A 21,511-nucleotide genomic window follows, 5' to 3' on the forward strand; every position below is an offset into this window, starting at 1 on the left:
GTGGGTGGTAGGTTAGGACTTTGCAAGACTAGTGTCCACCGCTGGAGATCGATGCACGGCCGGTAGATACACCGTAACCGATATGAAAAGGGGTCTGGGGATTACCGGGGTGGATTCCTCCCCCACAAAGTTATTAAACACTGGGAACTATGCACTTTGCAAGGTTGGGGAGGCTGGTAGTCTCTAAACCATCATGCAGAGAGGCGGGTGGGGCAATTGTTTTTAGCTTAGTTTTTTTCCCCCCGCTTTGTTTTGATGTTCAGGTCAATGATACAGCAATTCGATCTGTGTGAGGCCACACTTTACACGTCTGATACAATGCCTTGACTTCAACAGTGTTGTCACATGTAATTGCACACCCTAACCAGATTATTCCCCAGTCCACACAAGTCGAGAGCCTGCCATTCATTTCCTGGAACTTGAACGGCCACGGAGATGAAGTAAAGAGAGGCTTAGTGCTCCAATTTCTTAAGCGCAGAGCGCCTGCAGCGGTACTCCTGCAGGAAACCCACCTTGTAGGCGCCACCTGCAAGGCCCTCGATAGATGGGGTTTCAAGTTAATCGTGCATTCTGAATTCTCCAAGGGCTCCCGAGGGGGTGGGGATTTTGATTAGGAAAGACCCCACTCTTGGTTAAACAAAAACACCGATGATCAAGGCTGTTTCATTTCAATGGGAGGGGCGTTCACTTAACAAAGTTACAGCCTATATCCCCCCGCACTCCACTCTGTAGCGCTCCTGGTGCCTTTCTGCTCAATCTCCCAGAGGGAGAACTAATACTGGGAGGTGACTTGAACGCGACCCTTAATGATGACCTTGACCGCGCACGGCACAACACCGTTCCCATTTCATTCTCACTGACTTCCTTGAGACAATAGGCCTTGTAGACGTCTGGCGGTCTCACTTCCCACACGCACGCCAATTCACTTATCATTCCGGAGCCCACAATAGTCTTTCTAGAATAGATCACTTCCTGTTGTCAGCAGAAAAAGTAGGAAACTTTGTGGAAACACTTACCGCAAAGACTATCAGATCATTCCCCCATAATGAGCCAAATTCACGCGGAACACTTCCACTCACCGCCGCATATTCCAGATTTACCTGGGCTATCTAAAAAAATCCTCCTTAATTGCGGACTACAAAAGGGAGGAGGTGCACAGTCTCACTCGAACACGAGTTACAAACACTAGAAGCACAACACTCACGACCGCACTGACATGAGCACACCTACTCCAGCTCAAAATACAGGAATACAAGTATTTATGAGAAGAAGCTAAAACGCGACTGACAGCCACGCGCCATACCATATATAAAGTAGTAGATAAAGCCAGGCCTGCTATTGGCGTGGCTAGACAAACGGGAATGCGAGAGTCACTGGATAGTAGAGCTCTGGACCTAACCATGTGTGGTAGTAACAGATCCCCAGGTAATAGTGGATACACTAGCATGCCACTATTCTGAGGTTTACTCCCCAGCGGTTTCGATAGAACAGGAAGAGGCAGATTTGTTCCTTAAAGACAGCCGTCTCCCTACAATGGCAGAAGACAACTCTAAACTATTAGAGCCGGAGCACACTATTAAAGAGTTAACGTTAGGAATAGGGAATGTGCAATCGGGAAAGGCCCTGGCACCAAATGGCTTTCCTATTGAACTATTTAAGAAAGGCACCGTTACTCTCGCCCCCTACATATTGGATATGAACAACGTCAGCTTGGGCAGAGGTGAGCTGCCCAAAGATCAGAGAACTGCAACGATTGTGGCCATACACAAACCTGGGAAGCCAGAACAGGACTGTACTTCCTACAGACCCATTTCCCTGATCAACGCAGAAGCCAAAATCTTGCCCAAAGTTTTAGCAAACAGATTTACACCCCACCTCACGAATGATTCATCCTGACCAGTCAGGATTCATGCCTGGCAGAAACACAGCCCTGAACTTTAGGCGACTCCAGAGTGTCTTAGGCCGTAAACACACGATAGAGGAAGAAGCCGCGATATTGTCCCTCGATGCCCGCATGGCCTTGATACGGTAGAGTGGCCATTCCTACTTGCAGTCCTCACATGGTTTGGTTTTTGACCTGTATTCTGCTCGTGGGTAAAATTGCTCTATACGAACCCTCTTGCGCACGTTGTGGCGAATGGGCACATATCTAAGGAATTCGTTTTGGGGTGAGGCACAAGACAGGCATGCCCGCTATCGCCGCTGCTTTTTGCACTGTTTTAGAGCCCCTCGAGGACTCCGCTGGATGGAGAATTGAGAGGATCGAATATCCCTATATATGGATGATATCCTCCTATATCTGGCTTCCCCCTATTGTTCCTCACATACCATCCTATATATTTGCAAGGCCTATGGAAAGCGATCAGGTTACACCATTAATTAGAGTAAATCCATACTGTATGTCTTACGTGGCCCGCCTCAGAGATTACCTACAGGCTCTGCGTTGGAAATAGCACAGAATAGCTTTAAATACTTGGGGATCCTCATTACACCCGACTCCGAGGATTTGACGACACAAAATCCCCTGGAACACCCAAAAAGATTGTGCAGGGACACCAAACACTGGCAGGCCCTGCCGCTGACACTTTTAGGAAGGGCAGCACTCTTCAAAATAGCACTCCCCCGCTTTTTATATGCCCTCCAAAACACTCCCTTCTTGGTCCCTGCAGCCTATTTCAGAGCCATCGAGTCGGAGGTGACCAAACATCCATGGAATGGGAAACCGGCCCGAATAACGATGTCCAAACTATTTCTCTCATGGTATGACGGGGCATAGCATTACCCAACATACAAATGTACTACTGGCCATCTCAGCTGACCGTAATAAACCAGTGTATACATGCACCACACACTGATCCGGCCTCTCATCTAGACAGACTCACGCTAGGAGTGGAGGGACTCAACCGAGCACTATACAACACTAACCACCAAAGGGTCTTGATAGGGCCTACTAAACATACAGCCCATCTCTGGCACGCGGTACACAGAAAACTCGGTTGGAATAAAATGATCACACAAGCAACACCCTTTTAGGACACTGCCATGTTGGGTACACTGCGAAATAGTAACGGATTCACACGGTGGGATGCCATAGGGATATCGCGTGTAGGCGATCTCTGGGCCAAGGGAAAGGTAATTCCATTTGCACAACTCCAAGACCAATACAAAATGGCACCTACTGAACTGTTCCGCTATCACCAGATTCGGCACGCACTAGAGGCAGCTATTCTGACACTGTCCTTCCAGAAGCTTCCCCCCTGGAGGGCAGGCTATTAACTGAAGACATGTATAAAAAAGCCACGTCCCTCACATATTGAAAGTATATTAACAATCACCCCGACCCCACACTTTCCCTACAGGAGAGATGGCAGGAAGAGGTGGGTGACATGGACGAGGCGGACTGGCAGGAGGCACTAGCGTCCGAGAGAGGTGGCAATCTTGTCCAAACTACGCCTAGTTCAACTCAAAGTGCTACACCGAATCTACTAAACAAGGGTGACGTTATATAAAATGGGGAGGTCAGATAATCAGCTCTGCTTACGACCCAGGGAGTGGGTAGGTCATGACAATACATGGAATTCGCACAACTTTTAGCACATGAGAAAGCCTCATGTTTGACCTACCGGGTACTGTTGAAGTCTACATAATTGGGTAGTTCCAGGTCTGACAGGTACACTAAATAGGTAGATTCACGGTTGATGCGAGTATGATTCCATGTCACCAACTGTAAAGTGTAGATAGTCTTCACTGTTCTGGTCCTGAAGAATGACATGTAGAATATACATCAAGCGAGAAACATGTTGACCTTTACTCACCAATAGGAACGCTTAAATCAAAGACAAAGCTTAGTAGAGCACCTTATTGTTCGTTTTTACCTAGGGTAAAAGACCTAAAGAATAAAGTTTGGCTTCACTGGTACTTCCAGCCCTATTTTAAAATCACATATACATCGACACATTTCTGGCCCCTCACCCCCCACTTCAAACGGCTATTGGAAAAAGATCTCCGCTAAAGCGCCCCTACTATAGGGAGCCCGTTTGGTATTGCACTGCCGACCCCACGAGAAGCATGACACCTGAAAGGGTGTGTGAGGGCATTAAAATCCAATATATATGGCCTCCCAACTTTGAACCCTTGAGGTCAAGTTGGCACCGTTTCCCTTACTCTGACACGTAATCATTGAGGAACAGCATGACCTTCGTTTTCAATACCTACTCTGGGGCATTTATGCTGGACCTCACACTTTTGTAAGAGGAAAAAGCCCCCCAGTCCCTCCTTTGTATACACATCGTATCATGTAACGATGAACAATGCTACACTATGATGTAAGGTGATTACTGATCTCACTGTTCTGTAAATCTGATGACGTTCGTACCAATTCTCAATAAAAAGAATAAAGAAAATAATAATGTCACTATAGGTGTCAACTGGAGAGTGGCTGTACCCGAGATAGATCCACCTGGGATACGGTTGTGAAATAGTGGTTAGTACACAGGCAAACAGTTGTGGGGGTTGTTGATCAATGCAGAAAATAGTATGGGCAAAAGGTGGATCAGTCCAGGTTGCATTGTGAGCTGATGTTTATTTAGGGGTGTGTGGGCTGTCAACTTCTACACAAATATGGTGTGTGTATATATTAATAACAGGATCCACTGTGCTTTTATACAAAAGTGTATTTTGGGGGTGGGTGGGAGACTCGCTTATGAAAAGCTACACACCCATGTCAAACATTACAATATTGAGCCACTTGAGGACGGGGTAGTCTTCAGCAGCAAATATGTCCCTCTTCGTATAAAGTAGACCATCAGATCACCTCATGCGTACTGTTGGGGGCGTGGCATATGGAACATCACACACACCGAAAACATGTGGCTGCTTACATTTTTATTAGTTTTCAACAAGTATAAAGCACAAGGCCACACAGGCCAGAGTAGAAAAAAACATAAATGTTCAAGTTATTTAAAATGGTAAAAAACAAATAACGGTGGGGATTTTCTTCATGATAAAAACTACTTCTACATGTCCGCAGCCATGAAAATAAGACAAAAAGGGAGGGGTTTGGGGGCGGGAGGGGGTGGGGAGGGGGAAGGGAAGAAGGGGAGGGAATGGACAATGGGCGCTGTCTCCTAGCGTTCTTCTTGGAAGCAGGCAACCAGGCACCGGCGGGGACATACGCCGGGGCCCGTTCACGCCGGTGGCCCAGATGGTTTGCTGGGCTCACTAGCGTGGCGCTTCCTCATCACCTCTTGAGCCAGACCACACGTGATCACGCCATTGGTCACCCGGAATGTTCCTGAACTGAAAAGAAAGAACGAGATGTTACTCTAGATGTAGATACAAATAAGGAACACAAGGGGTCAAATTGATAAGTGAGCTCCAACACTCCAGTCCCCCAAATGCATACTGTGCACACTCCTCACCACCGCGCTAACTGCCTGCAAATTAGGACCTCAAATGCAACCCGGCAGTGAAAGCAGCTAGAATAGCAGACAAACCTGAACAGGACAAAAGTCCACAATCGTGATACAAAGGAAAACAGTAAAAAGGGTACCAAAATGGTTAGTTAAATTCACATCCTTTCATTAGCTTCATGTTCTTGAAGAAAATGAATGCGATAAACTTCATCCTGGGCCAAGATCAAACTGAACCAACTTTATTTATATAACTTTTTCAAAGAAATAAAGCAAACATCTGCTTATTTAAGTGGCTCCCATTTCTATGCTGCATATCTACAGCGGTGGCAGGAGCATTTTCCTTCCAAAAACAAGCTTGTGGTTCTAAACATAAGACCAGATACACCCCCAGACAAGTGGCTTTATAGCCAAACTGCTGAGATAAGTGGCAAAACGCAGATGTCTGATAATCATCCTTCGCACCAGTTAATTGGGACACCCAACATATAAAGTTGCTTCTGTGTTATTAGAAGTCTTGGCCAAAACTCAAAGTGATGTCTTTCAACACTCTACCAAGCAAGTGCCTACCGCTTAAGTTGTTTAATAACATTCTACCACAAAACACCACCTCTCCCTTTTCTTGTGAAGGGATAGAACAGGTTAATGAAAGGTCCCTGCTCAACCTCCATTTACATAATCTGTGTAAAGTAAGTCAGTATATTGTGATAATCAATCCCCTTAAGTAGAGGTGGACTACATGCCAAATCTATCCCCTTCACACCCAGCAGACATAACCCTCCCAAAACTCGAGCGAGGGTAAAGGAAAGCCCACTGCCCCTTCTGGTCATATGCTAATGCCATCCAAGTAGGCAACTTACATTTTCTATGCATGGGGTGGACTTGCCATTCGCTTGGGTTCTAGGCAACAGCTAGGTTTGTACTAGGATAGATTAACAAATATTTATATAGCACATTTTTTTTATTTAGCCTAATCTGTTAATATGCAAACCACCATGAACCGAGGCGAATGAGAAAGTTATTTGTACTAATTGTCTTCACTATACATAATTTCAGCGTGGTCGCATTTTAAAGGTCTTGAAGTTGAAATTTCACATTAGTGAATCCTCGAACTACTGGATCCTCGAACTACTGGTAAGTTATTACCACTCCACTAGGAAGGTGGAAGTCACAGCCCTGCTTTATGCGGCACCCAGTAAAACAAACACGGCTTCAGTCCAACTTACTTCTCTGGGGTCTCCGACACAGTTGTCATGGCCGGATGGGTTGGTTTTCCGAAGAAGAAGCTAGCCCACCAGTGACCAGGATCCGCTTTTGGGAGACCTACAATGTAGAACACAATAGAGAAAAGTGGAAATTAGCTCAGCATTAGGCCAGGAAAAAAATAAATAACACCCACACAACTAGATCAGCCTATTATAGTTACAAATTCTGTTCAATAGCCTCTTTTTAGATTTAATCGGGATACATCCCATATGCCTCAGAAAAGCAAATATATTATCTATATTCCCGTACCCCAGACATGGTGCCCATTTCTGCACTCTTGCAACCTTTTGCAATTTGTGCTTCCTGACTTACAATTTTTGGCACTCCTTTCGAACACCTTGGTTAAAAATAAAAAGTGTTTGTGTATACGATAGATGTATAGGATATATACACACACAAGTTCAGAGGAGTTTCCATATGAAATTAAACTATGACTGACTCAGTTCTTTCTGCAATTCGCCTGGCAGTCAGCTGAGGTTTGGATTGCAATGGGATTGAAAGATACTTCACGTCCATCACCCCTCCCCCCAAATTAAATAAACCTCTAGATCAAGTTGGGTTAGATGCTAACATGAAGCAGTCCTTACCTGGGTGGTGAGGGATAACTTCACCAGAGTACTCAACACTACCACAGGAGCTGTTACTGGAAGTAGAGCCCAGACGTCCTATAGACAAAAAAAGAAAACGAATCACAATAAAGCAAATAGATGAACATAAGTGATGAGTAGGCTGACAAAAAGTTGCAGAGTGAGGTCATGGAAGCAGTGGGTGGAGTAGAGGAAGGGAATTTACAGACATCTGTGGCTTTGATAGTGCAGTAGTGCTGCAGCATAGAATGTATGGCAGGCAATGCATATACGCAAAATGTGATGTCCATTCTGCACCAACGGCATTCCTAGGGAAGGACCTGGAATCACCCTACTACTCCCTCTGCCACCCACATTCCCAGCAGTCCTACCCAAGTGCGTTCGAAACAACTACGAGTTATGGAAAAGGTCACACTAAAGTAAATCCATATTAATGTCTGACGGCACGAAGGACTGTTTTGTGCCTTCTAACACCCCTTCCCCCACGCGTCCACCCATGGAGCATGCAGAGGACTCACTTCTGTAGTAGTCGTGGGTTGCAACGAGCGAGCCGCTGGATGGGATAGATGCCATGTTGCTTGCTGTTCTTAAAAGTTACTATGATGTTTCTGAAAAATAAAAATAAATGTCATGTTAAGTCATAAGTTTAATAATTACTTCTCCCCTTAATACAACACTGTGCCCAATGGGATTTCAGCTTACACCCTCAGAGACCACCCAACCCAGCGTTTTACTGCCAATCGTGAGGGGGGGTACCCTGCTCGGAAGTCAAGATGGGTGGGGGGTGGTGAAAGGAGAAAATATGCTGAGTGCTTCGGAGGGGGGGGGGGGGGGTCCGGTTTCTTTAAACCTCACATTGGAAAGTTAGCACACAGGCTGAAAAAGGGGGTATGGCATTAAAAGAAGGTCAGAAATAGAATTTCTCAAGCCTTATGTAACAAGCATGGTCAGTCCTGTTCTATTTTGGCACAGAGGATACTGGAGGAGAGCAAGGGTCCGAGCTGGAGGCATTCCATCCAGTTATTTTGGGCTGAGTGTGCAGCTGCTGGGAAAACGGACTCTGCTACAGAAGGTTGCCAAGTCATGGCTCAGTGAACCACCACCTGGACTTTGCATTCAGATAACACCTGGCATGGGCATATAAATACTCCTCCACACAATATCTTCCATACTCCGTCAAGGACGGCTCCTTTTTCTGCCTCAAACCTGAATATAGGATTAGCAAGAGAGCTGTGGGCCCCATTCAGTACAGCTCTTTACTGTCTACGTGGTCCCCAGCTCTATCCCAGCAACTTTTTCAATAACCCACTAGATATTTTACTCACTGCACTTAAAAATGCGTCCCAGACTCTGCAGCCTATCTGCTACAAGCCAACCAGTCCTATCAGTGACCAGCAGATGGTTACAGGACTACTCCGAAAAACTAAGTTGGTCTGCTCAAGCAGAAACTGATTGCGCGTTATCATTTCCAGAGTACTGTTAAATAGTTATATTTTGGTGCAAAAATGGGTTATTCTTTCATTGAAAGAGTATAAAAAGAACCCTTCTCTTCTAGGGAGGGTGGCGGGTTAGTGGATTTCGCCACTAAACCCCCAGTTTTGATTCAGTGGGTAGTCAGATATCATCCGATACAGCCTGAGTCATCAAGTGGGACCAGCAAAGGCAGCTATCCCAGCCCCCATTGGGCATCCAAAGTGGCATGTAGCTTCAAAACCCCATCAGGGGTAACAAGCGCTATATAAATGCAAACCTTTTCTCCTCTTCCATCATTCTGAATCCAAATAACTGACCTATCCACCACTAAAAATTACTTTCATATTTCACTATACTAATTCAACACTAATCCTCTATGGGTACCAGAGTAGGGTGCTAATCGCCGAAAAAGCGCTTCGCCGCCTCTTCAGGAGGTAGTATGCGAAATATTATATATATATATATATATATATATATATGCAACCACAATCCTTGGATGAGCCACAACCAGGAACGGACCACCACGCAGGTAATTGATATCCAAGTGTAGCTTTAATTCTTCCCTTTACAACAACATGACGCGTTTCGCCCGGATTCAGCCGGGCTTGATCACATGACATGTCGAGACAAATCAGTGCTTTAAATACATTTTTAGCGTGAAGCTAGCTCCTCCTACAGATTTTAGAGAACCAGAAAACAGACTTCTAATCTGAACAAAGAGTACAAATAGTTTGTAGTGAAACCATATCGCAGTACAAATACTAAAGTCAATGAGATACGATTCACAATAAAATGCCATACATAAATATTTAAAAAAAGGATTTTAAATAAATATGTAAAAACAGAAGATAATGTCAAAAAGTTAATTGATAAGTATCAATAAAGTTTCTTCAAAAAAGTCTCTATCACATAGTGTCCTAAAAAAGGTTTACAAATGCAGGGCAAGTGCCCAGAGACTAACCGGCATTGTATGTCACAATGTAACTCTTAGAACAATACTGGAAATATTAAAATGTAGGGGAGCAAGAGTAAGCATACTGTGTGCAAAAGTGCATAATAATCCGTGCAAAAATTAAGTAAATAAATAATTATTATGCTAGTTCTCTATTAAAATCATAGATTACTGGCATAGCAGTGAAAAATAAATAAACTAAAATCTGCGTGTAAACGGAAACTGTATGATCAATTTGTCCAGGCAAAAAAATATAGTAATTTGAATAATATGCCAATTGATCCTGAAAAGAAGTTATTTTAGTAGCAATGAAAAGAGAATATCCTCATACTCATGTGCTGAGTGTAAAAACAACTGATGCGATAGGATAAACTAGATATCTTCAGTAAATTCATGTACATTTCAAAATTTAGCCAAACTCATGTAACAACCACATAACAGATCAAAAGTATAAGAACATAGGTGATAACCTGGAAAAACCCAATGCCAGTCTTAAAATTCTGTCATATAGAACCCAGATCAAATACTGGTAAAATTAATCAATAAATTAATAAAACCGGTAAAAAATCTGTAACAAATCCAATAAAAGACAAGATTAAAATTTATTACAAAAGGTCTTAAAAAAGGGTCTTAAACAAGATCTTAAAAAAAGGGGATACTGGATTATAAAAGTTGTGTAAATCTTCTCCAGTGTTAAGACCATTAGGCATTTTTGTGTCACATTGTAAAATGTAACGGCTTTCAAATTGGCGCAAAGTTTTCTCCCTGTTGCCTCCTCTTATTGATTTCGGAACAGCATCTATAACATAATAACTAAGGTCGTTTAAATTGTTATGATGTACAAGTTTAAAATGCCGTGCAACAGGGTAGGTAGCATCAGAATTCACAATGGCACGTAAGTGCTGCAAAATACGATTAAATACTTGTAGTTTGGTGCTACCTATGTATTTCAAATGACAAGTGCATTCTAACACAGATAGCATATTCGGTTTTGCATGTGAAAAAGCCTTGAATCTTAAAAGGTGTAGGGGAAAATGCATCATAAAATTCTTGTATGTTGACTCCAAACTTACATGCCCTACAAGAGCTACATTTATAAAAGCCTTTTCTATTGGATAGCCAATTACCAGTATTTCTCACTTCTGGGCTGGTTTTGACTAGGGCATCCCTCATGGAGGGTGCCCTTCTAAAAGTGATGGCTGGTTGGGCTTTTAACTCAGGCGCAAGGAGAATGTCAGTTTTTAAAATAATTGACCTATCCACCACTAAAAATTACTTTCATTTTTCACTATACTAATTCAACACTAATCCTCTATGGGTACCAGAGTAGGGTGCTAATCGCCGAAAAAGCGCTTCGCCGCCTCTTCAGGAGGTAGTATGCGAAATATATATATATATATATATATATATATATATATATTACAGCTCCAACTCTCCTCCTCACTCCGACTTTCATCGAGAAAGAAAGCACTCACGGGGGGCTGTTTCCGTTAATTTATTCGGTGGAAACTTTGCACGTATACACAGACACGTTTCGGTAACAACCTTTTCCTATGTTTACCGAAGCGCCGGAAAGCCATGATTTTCAACATTTCTCTTCCTGCATAAGCATAGAGGGACTATCGCAACAACCCTATACACAATTATAATATAAATGACTCAAAAACTAGAAGACCACGTGGCGAGCCAAGCACCTGCTACACAGACACTGGTGTTTGTCCACACAAGGAACCTTGAAGCTTTCATTCTTTCAAAAGAGACAATAAGTGACACTTCTTAAAATGACAGAACTTAATTTGCCACACTAATTAGAACATGGAAAAGCATGCACAAAAATGCAAACTATTGAATGAATTCTATAAAGGGACTAACCAGTTGGCGCTAGCTCACCATTTCCCTGGCTACAGCAAAGAGCGAGATTGGCATGGAATAACTGTTGCAATAGTCTTCGTATCGTTCATGCTAGCAGAAGAAATATGTTACTTTCAGGCATAGCCCTTGAAGTACATTATTCCTGCAACAGGTTTACATTTTGTGAAACGTCTGAATGATAGTCTGAAGGAAGACTCCACGTGAACAGCACAATCGCCCTCTCCAGTACCCTGAACAGGCTCTAAAGAGACCACTTCACCACAAGACGGCATAACTAATGTGAACAGGCAGTAGGGTAAGCTCCTCAAAACAACTTGTCGCCAATATGTTGAGGTAAGTATTACCAGGAAGCCTTTATTCTTATAAAGTTCTCTTGTATAAAATGAGATGCCCACTGGAACGCATCCACAAGCATTAGAGTCACAAAGCAACTGCCACTGGGAGCGGTTGCTCGGAACCCTACATGCCCGAGAGTTTTAGAGTGCTCAAAGTACATTCCCATTACATTTGATGGTAAAGACCAATCACGTATGGTACAGTAATCATAATTAGGGCTCCTGGTTTTATGGTATTTATTTTTTGACATTTCCGTCTGTATTTATCCATATTTATTATGGGTTTTATGAAAAAAAGAAAGTGAAACTGGTATATTTCCACATATATTTAACCAATAAATGTGCAGTCATGTGTAGTACATATTTAGTTCTTAGAATGCTCCTATCTGCTCTGTTCTAGGTTTACTTACAATTCTAGATTCTCTTCCTTGGAAGTTGCGATTTGCTTGTCGTGGAGAGTCCGATCTTGTTGTTCCTCCTCAACTTATATTAAACCAACTACAGCTGAAAAGATTGTATCCCTGGTTCTTTACTACAACTTTGGCGACAAGGATGGGATCCTTTTAGTGTTGTGGCTAACTCTGAAATATTTGGAAGAGGAAAAGTATCTGCAACTACACATTGATTCAGGGACCTCAAGTCCACACAGAAGCGGAGCTTGCCATCGGATTTCTTTGTGACGACAATGGGAGAAATCCATGGCGAAGCCTCTACAGGTTCAATGACGCCTGTAGCTAGCATGTCAATCATTTTCTTGACTTCCTGTCTGACTACTATAGGGACCCGCCTAACCTTGTGCTGTATAGGAATAGAGTTTTCCTTTAAAACAATACGATGTGAGTACCCTTCGAGTTGACCTAAACCCTCCCTAAACACTGCTAGCATCCGCTAGAATTTTATCTAACCCATCGTCTTCAATAATCATGACTTGTGGGGTAGCCCGAGGGCTGACAATTATTCAGGCTGACTGCCTCTCAAGAATGGCACACTGTTGTTGATCCATGTGTTTCTCAATCCGCTGACGACATTGCGGTAGCCTCTATTGAAGATGCAGTGTGTCGGTGAAGGCGCCTTTAAGGCAAATGATTGGGAACGGGAAATGAATTCTGACGTTACCTTGCAAGAAGTGGTCAAACTCATCACTCTGGGCCCTAGAAGGGAGACTTCTGTTCCCATCTCTGAGCGTCCTTATGTTAAAGTCTTGGAAGATCTCTCTCATTAGTGACAATGTTGTGAAGGGGGAGAAGTTCATACCTCCTCTTGGTCTCAGAAATAAACTTTTGGCCTTAGCCATGAAGGCCATTTGGGTCAGACTCTCACACAACGCCACCTTAAGGACCATTTTTGGTGGCCAGGCGTGGACTCACAGGAGGTAGAGTGGGTAGAGAATTGTTCCGTTTGCAGAGAGGGAGAAATAAAGACTCAAAGTAGGTCCGAAATCGTCTCAAGGTCACTTAGGTAATCCTGGTTCAGCTTGGCATAGTATTTGCCTGGACTTCATTGGTCCCATGGGTGAACTACATGAAAGATAGATTTGCCATTGTCGTAGTCGACATCTACTCTAAATGGTTAGTTGTAGAGTTCACTAACAGTGTCACTACTGAGAGGACTATCAAGTTCTTAGGGAATCTGTTTAGAGACGAGGGCATTCCTTCAATCATCATTACTGACAATGGCACACAGCTCACTTCCAATGAAATGCAAACATTTCTCAAAGATTGTGGTATTTCTCATCACCGCACTTCACTATACAACCCACAGGGGAATGGAATTTGTGAAAGGGCCAACAGGATAGTGAAGGGTAGCATACAAATAGCTTCAGGTAATGGTTCTGTGGTAAGGAAAATGGTTAATGAAATGTTGTGGGCTTAATCGCACTACTCCCTTGGTTGACGGGCAGCTTTCTCCTTTTCAACTCATTAGAGGGCGTGTTCCTGGTTCTAAACTCATACCTTCTTGGATGAAACATGTTACTTTACAAACTAATCCTTCAGCTTTACCTCCCTCTCAAGAATGTTCCTGTCCTTTCATTATTGGCGATCTGGTCAAAGTTAAGAGTGGGAGAATTGTTAAAGGTTTATCTAAGTTTAAGGAACCTTTCACCGTCAAGAAAGTTCTTGATCATTGTTTAATTCTCAATAATGGTGAATGTTGGAACTTCAGGCGTGTGGCCTTGTATAAAAGGGGTGTTTGCCTTTCTGGCTATGAAAAACCTCTTCCCTCTGCAAATAGTGGTTACCTTCTAGCTCAACCACCACCTGAGACCAATTCTTCAATTCCCACATCAACACCACGTTGGTGGAAGCGGTGATTCACTCACGTCTGAAGTTCATCCTGTGACGAGTTCATTTTCCTCACCTGTGTCTCTTGCTCCTAATCGCACTCCAAGGTATCGCAAACCTCTAGCATATTTGCGAGACTTTATTTGTTGATTGCGTTTTGTAAAATGTTTTTTTTCCATTTTTACATTAGAAAGGAAGATGTGTAGTACATATTTAGTTCTTAGAATGCTCCTATCTGCTCTGTTCTAGGTTTACTTATAATTCTAGATTCTCTTCCATGGCAGTTGCGAGTCGCTTCGGTCGTGGAGAGTCCGCTCTTGTTGTTCCTCCTCAACTTATAATAAACCAATTACAGCTGACAAGATTGAATCCCTGGTTCTTTACTACAACATACTTGACCTTCCTTATCAATCCACACAGTTATTGGCCTGGCAGCCATGGCAAAGTATTTAGAATCGCCCAAGAAGCACCCAATTTCCGTTCGTATCCACATTTAAAAATAATTATAGATCGGAAAATAAATGGTTTTCGGCCTGTATTTATCTGTAAAAACTGAAAACATGGAGCCTTAATCATAATCTAATACAGATTTGTTATGTGTAGGTACACAATGTAACAGCCCTCGTTGACCAACGTTGGACTCACACAGACTGACAGCTGTGAAAAACCAGAATTATAGAGCGGCCATTTAGGGTCCGGTGACATGGGGGTTTACCATTTCATAGTTGACGCAGCAGTTGGAGATGCGCTGACAGCTTAAGTGGCACTCGACCCGCCCGCCTCATCCTCTGGAGATGATGTGTGTATTTTAGAGTGCGCTCGTGGCTGAACAGCAGCTGTGTGCATCCTAGCAACATTAGTCAGTTGCACTCTGTTGCACTCTGGATTGAGAGCTACTGGACGCTCCTGGTCGAGGGTGTATCTGATACTGAAATGAACCCACCTATCAAGCTACGAGACTCCGCCTCTTCACTTCAGATGACAAAGGCCCACTCCGACATGTGTGTGTACCTAAACCCGCCATGGTCGGAGATAGATCTACATCTCCATAACCAAATGGCCCACAAATTAAGAGGAACTAATAATGCGTGCTGTGACCTAAAACACACACAACAGCTCAGGTCACCAGGGTGAAATCCGGATGTTCGAATACAGAGGCATTGTGGTTAACCGCCTAACATGAGGAGAACACTGGGTGCGGCGTCTGACCAAATAACACACATTATTCATGCACATCTGCGCAACAGGAAGTGACTCGACTCTAAGAGTTGATGATGTGGAACGCTTCATTAACTCTAGGGATTAGCAATGAGCATGGGTGGTACGTAATACTGCCCATCGCTCGATGGCGAGTCCTTATGGTGACGTGGACCCGCCGAACGTGAGGCGGAATGAGGTCACCACGCAGCGAGCCTGGGTGCTGAACGTGGTGCATGGCACGCTGCCAGCTCCAGCGTGCAACAGCGCGACCATGCAGCAGGCACGCTTAGGCAGAACAGCGGTCAGACAGGTTCAAACGTGCAGCCATCCCAGGTGGGTTAACTCTGGAGAGGCTGCATTAAGTTCTGCCGTGAGGAGGGTGCAAGATAACCAGGCGTCGGTGCCATTACGTGGTAGCCCCACACGCATCTGAGTATATTATACGGACCCTTTCAGCCCATAGCGTGACAAATCCTAGAGACCCCTCATCTTGACTTCCGTCTTGTTCGATTTCCAAATAGTCTTTTAGATCTCTTAATTGCCCAGCCTCATTAACTCTGCAAAATTCGACCTCGCCCTCTGGTTTGCCGTAACCCATTTGGTCACTCAAGCTTCGAAGCACTGTAAAGCCAAGTACACAACTTTAGCCAGCCCCACTAATGTAGCCCATCCTCTTCCTCCTACCAGCATTATAATGCCATTCTCACACCTCGTATCACCGGCAATGCAACACCTTGGTTCTACCTTTCATACGAATATTTATTTGCTTCGAAATCTTCTCATCACGACCTTCATGGCTGGATGGTGTCCCACTGGATTCAGTCAAGACCTCTGCCCGTCACTATTCTGAATCTCTTAGCATTTATTTGATGCCTAAACCCCTTTCCAGCTTTTACCCCGTCCATCAACAATGCCCCAGAAATAGAACAGTCACTGCTCCCACGTACCGGATACTAGACAGCTAGCATAATCCACCCTCCCACCCCATTGAGTACTACCAAACCACTGCCACCTGCACAAGCACTTAGCAACAGTTAAGGCTACTGCAACAATTTAAGCCAGTCTCACACTCCACTCATTCTCACCACCAGAAAAAGTGTTCAACTTCCCAAAGCTAACTAGATCACAACCCCATCATGAGGTTGGATGCAATCAGGCAAAAACGACCATGTATTTACATGTAAAGCTATGAATGGACCAACCCAACTGCTTTGCTTAAAGGAAATCCTTGCACTCTGCACATTAACCTCTCGGCAGGCTTTGCTCTGAACAATCTAGTAGCTAAACCCAATCCTCCATAAGCAACATTAAACTGGGTACTTAATTTCCTTGGAGCTCAATGGAAAACACACTAGTTTCCTCTCCACACTTGACGGTCACTCTACAAACCTACCCTCAAGCAAGAAGGAGAGGTTGGCTAATCCTTCACATCCATCTTCTTCATTATACCCCTTACCAAATCAAACAGTTTTAAATATTAGTGTATGGAGCGTCTTGCATCTCCACTCACAAGCAGCAAACATTTGCTCGTTTATGCTACACACTAAACTTTGAGCCATTGTAGATAGTTTAATGTGGTTCTGTACATCATTTCTTGCCGAAACGCCTTCACTCGTTTTAAACTAAAAACTGTTTCAATCCAGTTCCAGCTGACAGTTGCAAACAGAACTACTCATGGTGGCTGACGACATATGGTATCTGTGTCTTTAGCATTAAATAGAGCAAAATCAATGGAAAGAATGACCGAGCATGCTGTGTGGTTTGCAAAAAGACTTTAGGGTAATTTAATTGGGCTTTTCCACTAATCTAAATCACAATAGGTTTAGTTTGACCAGACCACACCGCACTTAGCCACCCTCAAGTCCAATTAGTGTCTGAATAGTTATTTTCTCTCGAGTTCTCAGAATAACAGATTGGAGCTGCCTCGTTCAAAGGTCCACATTGAACAACCGCATTCCTTTTAGTTTGGGATACAGGGGGAGTTCTTGACAGGGATACAACAGACAGACATAGGTATGCCCATGTAGAAGACGTGCACTTGTAATTAAGATTGCAGTTTTAGCATTCGACTACAGATAAAAGCCTGTTGAGAAGCAATTGCGATTCACACTACCGCCCACAGCATACCATGGATGCATTCATTGTGTAATTAACCCCTCATGATGTTGTAGAGAAAGAGGCCAAACATTCTGGTTGCTCGCAATTCGGGATACATGCAATAACCGCGCAACTATGTGCCAGCTGTATTACAGGCAATCCATGGGCATTGGTATTGCCAATGCTTGTTTAGGAGTTTGCACTTTGTCCATTTTAGGTCCCATTTGAGAACTCTGCCCTTACACAGGTTAAGAGAATAAGTGATGGCTACAAGTACCATTGCTTTAATAAGTGCATTGCAAATATTAACCATCCTTTGTGTCGCCATGCGTTGTGGTATACACTGCCCCCCCCCACCCCTCAAGAAAATTGTGTGTGTATCAAGATGTGGAAACAAAACAGAGCCGGGAAATAAATGACACAAGGTCTTGGAATCTGTAGCACCACATTGTTGTTACGAACTTCAGTCTTAGCCCTTACATCAGTGCCTTGATCTTTTGTAATTCCAATAACTACGGTCTCTAGCCACAACAATGGAGAAAACCCATTCCTTCAGTGTGCAAGTGGAAATTGTTACAGCTCCTTGTGACTACCTAACTGAGCAGGTGTGATCAACATAACTTGCTATGAACAGGCAAGATATACTGTACTGTGCCACATAGGTATGTGTTTTCGGCTGCTTACAAGAGCGTGGAGTTAGTCTCAGCAGGTTTATTTTATTAGTGACCATTCGAGTAGGGGGTAAAGCATGAGCCTGACCCCTGTTCAGTTACACAAGTATGAAAAGGGCATTTTTGCATGCATTTCTCTCCTCCACTGGTACTGCAGTCTTTTTTTAATAGCAGTTTCACCCTCTGGAGGCCTGAAGTATGAGCTTGTTGAAAGTGGCATCTTCAGTCAGGAGCAAGAAGCCTACGCGCCCCAGACAGGGGATGGCCAGTGTTCCTCATTGATAGCTGCCTGCAGGCCAAACTTTCTGCATAGATTATCCCCACTTACATTTATTGGACGTCCTCAGAATCTTATATGGAACATCACTTGTGCATTCAAAATGGACATCTCAGATACAGCAGCTTCAGAAACTCACTGACACCAACTACCCATGTACGCACACTCTGCACTCAAGCATTTAGCTGGAGCCAACATGCCACGGTGAGAGTCTGGGCAGAAATGGCGTTAAAAAGGTCTGTGGTTAGGTGGTCTATATCAGACAAAACTGTAGGGCTTCCTCAACCAGCTCCACCACTTTTAGGCCACAGGTTAAGTACACAACGACAAAATGAATGCACTACATAAATGGCAAATCATGTCATTCCAAATACAAGTAAATTGTTCAGAAGTATCCAGAAGAATGGCTCGATGGAATCAGATTTACTGCCATCACGATAGGCTGGGAGTAGAGAGTGGTTTAAGGCAGTCTGATCCATGTTTGTACAGCCCATGATGTCAAATTAGAGATCTCACAAATCTAGTTCTCAGGATGCATTCCTTGTTTTTCCTCTTTAAAGCAGCACCAGTTAAAATGGTGCATATGCTCCATAGTGGAAAAAAAAAATACTGGGCAGTTATGCACACAGCAACAAATTACACTGCTGATAGGCAGGTTGGTTGAGGATGAAAAATGCAGTAAAATAAAAAGTGACATCCCTTTTAAGAAACAAAAATAAGTTAACATAACAAAAGAAAAATAACACATAATAGCCTTCTCCGCGGGTGAGTGTTAGAAGCCATGAACATACTAAAAGATTGTTTACAACGGAGGTGGTGCGAGAAACAAGGAGAAATTGAAGCAGCTTGTGCAGTCTTTCCGTTACGCGAGGGAGGGGGAAAAAAAATACACACCGGATAGATCAGCAATCAAAATCCATGGCTTTTGTAATGCAGCACGCGCAAACACATTCCCAGCAATCATTGAATAGCTGTTTACACCTCAAAGCCCAACTACGTGTGCCGATAAATATAATCCCGTAAACAAACCAAACGCTGATAATGAAATGTTCTCAACACTGGTTGGTTTTACCCTGCATTTGACAGACGCCTCTTAGCAACAGCCGGTACCGGTTGCAAACCAGTCCGAACCAGCTCTGGAGAAGGGCGGGGGCACCTCCTCTCCATTCTTGAGGGTCTGATGAACCATATCCTTCACCGCCATCTATAGGTTTGCTCATCTTTGAAGCATAGTACGGTGCTCTACTCTGCTCACTGATTATTATAAAGGAACCACGCAGAGAAATAACTACATGTACTTATTATGGAAGAAATAAATAAATAAAAAACCAGCATGGCTTCCAGAAGTTTCCTTTGTTTGATGGATCAGGCGGGTTTTCAGATCTAGTGACACCGCTCAGTACATGGCCCCTTTAACAACTCCTAGAACGCAAGCGGGGTAACCCCCCTTCTGTGCCGACAGCTCAAGTGTGAGATTAACAAGTACAGAAGATAAGTAATTCATGGCCACGGATGTAGAACCGATGAGTCTAAGCAAGAACTCCCACCCACCAAAGGACCTCCTGCCACAGCCACCGAATGTAATTAACACCAGCATTACTGTCAATCACCAATACGGAGACTATAAAAGCTTTGACTATACCAACAGCCAACTCTTCACGAGCATGATGGTGAATCACCGCCATGGCACCCATAAGAAGCTTCGAAAACATCAACAGGCATTAACTACCTGTGCCTCCACCATGGTGGAGAGTCACTAAAAAGACAAGTACTAGCATGAACAGCCATTACCACCGACACATACTGCAGCACTGAACAGTGTCACAACGAGCACCCTCTGTCCACACCAGGCATGGCAACTACATTACGATCAAATACCACTGCAGCTACAAACACCAACTAAGCCACCCACTCACTAGCAAAGATGCCAATAACCAAGACTGTCCACCACTTTTAAATAACCTAGTAGTGAAAAACACACAATTTGCTGCTCCCATAGCACTGGAATTACCATATGCAATTTAATTAACTGTAATTTCCAAATGGGGGCAGGAACCAGTTTGTGTTTGGTGTCTTTAGAAATGTAATGAAAAAATTTAAATTTATGGTTAAACTGGATTTCCAGTCACATTCTGAAAATGCCACCTTAATAGCATTGACATTTTCCTGCCTTCGCCTTTTGGTGCCTGCAGCTTGACTTTGGGTCACATGACACGGTGTTGACAGTTCAGTTGCGAGAAAAAGAAAACAAAAAAAAAGCCACGTGTCGATAATGAACCATGCGCGGCCCTTCCGCCTTGTCGCCTGGGTTGCTTGACTAAGAGGGAGGTCTTTATTTCGGGACAAGTTTGGTGACATACGACAAGAAAAAACAGTTGCCTAAGTGCGAAAACGCAAATTTCAGAAGGTAAAAAAATAAAAATAAATCCTAAATACAAGGTATAAACCCCATCTACGGGATTATCAGTGGACTACAGCAACAACTGCGTAGGATGGATACGATCCCTTCCACGCATGCAACAATCCGGCATGCCAAACAAGGATTCTTTACACACCTTGTTAAAAGTGCTTGAACACTATGACCTGCAATATACATGAACACCACTCAACAAGTACATGAACTGCCGACCGAGCTACAGAGTGACGTCATCCTCACCTTAAGGCCAGATGTTGTGTGTTGTTTCTTCTTGGCACCGTGCAGCAGCGACTTCAGTTGGCACTCGGCTCGGGAGAGCAAACGCTAGGCAACAGGGCCCATTTGTAAAGGAGATGCTGGGAGTATACTCCACTGCCACAAGACTAAGCTCAGCTTGACTGGTTGTAAGGGAGGAGCGGCCGGAGCCGAAATATATAGGACAGAGGCGTGGGCGGGGCCTGACAGGCTGTACCAAGATGGCATGGGTGGAACACAATGTGCTCTGGCCCGGCCTCGACTCTTCTCTCCCATCTCCATGTGGCTGAGGGAGTTGACCCAAGTTACACAACAATCTGTGCTCCCACTACAGTGAGATGGATTTCCGAGGACAGCCAGTTCCCTAAATTCATTTTCCTAACTCTTCTACGATACTTCTTGTGCCCAGTAGCCCAT

At 43.8% G+C, this 21,511-nt stretch overlaps 1 protein-coding gene across 1 annotated transcript; it reads right to left on the bottom strand.

Moving 5' to 3' along the window:
- Window positions 1-4,869: 4,869 nt before the first annotated feature.
- On the bottom strand, window positions 4,870-21,245 carry PPDPF (pancreatic progenitor cell differentiation and proliferation factor). Its single transcript, XM_085619683.1, has 5 exons — window positions 21,080-21,245; window positions 7,783-7,872; window positions 7,265-7,342; window positions 6,638-6,734; window positions 4,870-5,298 (listed from the first exon to the last, which is right to left on the bottom strand). Exons 2-5 carry the CDS (start codon window positions 7,835-7,837, stop codon window positions 5,187-5,189), a joined length of 342 nt encoding a protein of 113 aa, XP_085475809.1. The 5' UTR covers window positions 7,838-7,872; window positions 21,080-21,245; the 3' UTR covers window positions 4,870-5,186.
- Between the last annotated feature and the right edge of the window lie 266 nt (window positions 21,246-21,511).

The sequence above is a fragment of the Triturus cristatus genome, chromosome 7 (assembly GCF_964204655.1).
Source record: "Triturus cristatus chromosome 7, aTriCri1.1, whole genome shotgun sequence".
Classification (NCBI taxonomy): Eukaryota; Metazoa; Chordata; class Amphibia; order Caudata; family Salamandridae; genus Triturus; species Triturus cristatus.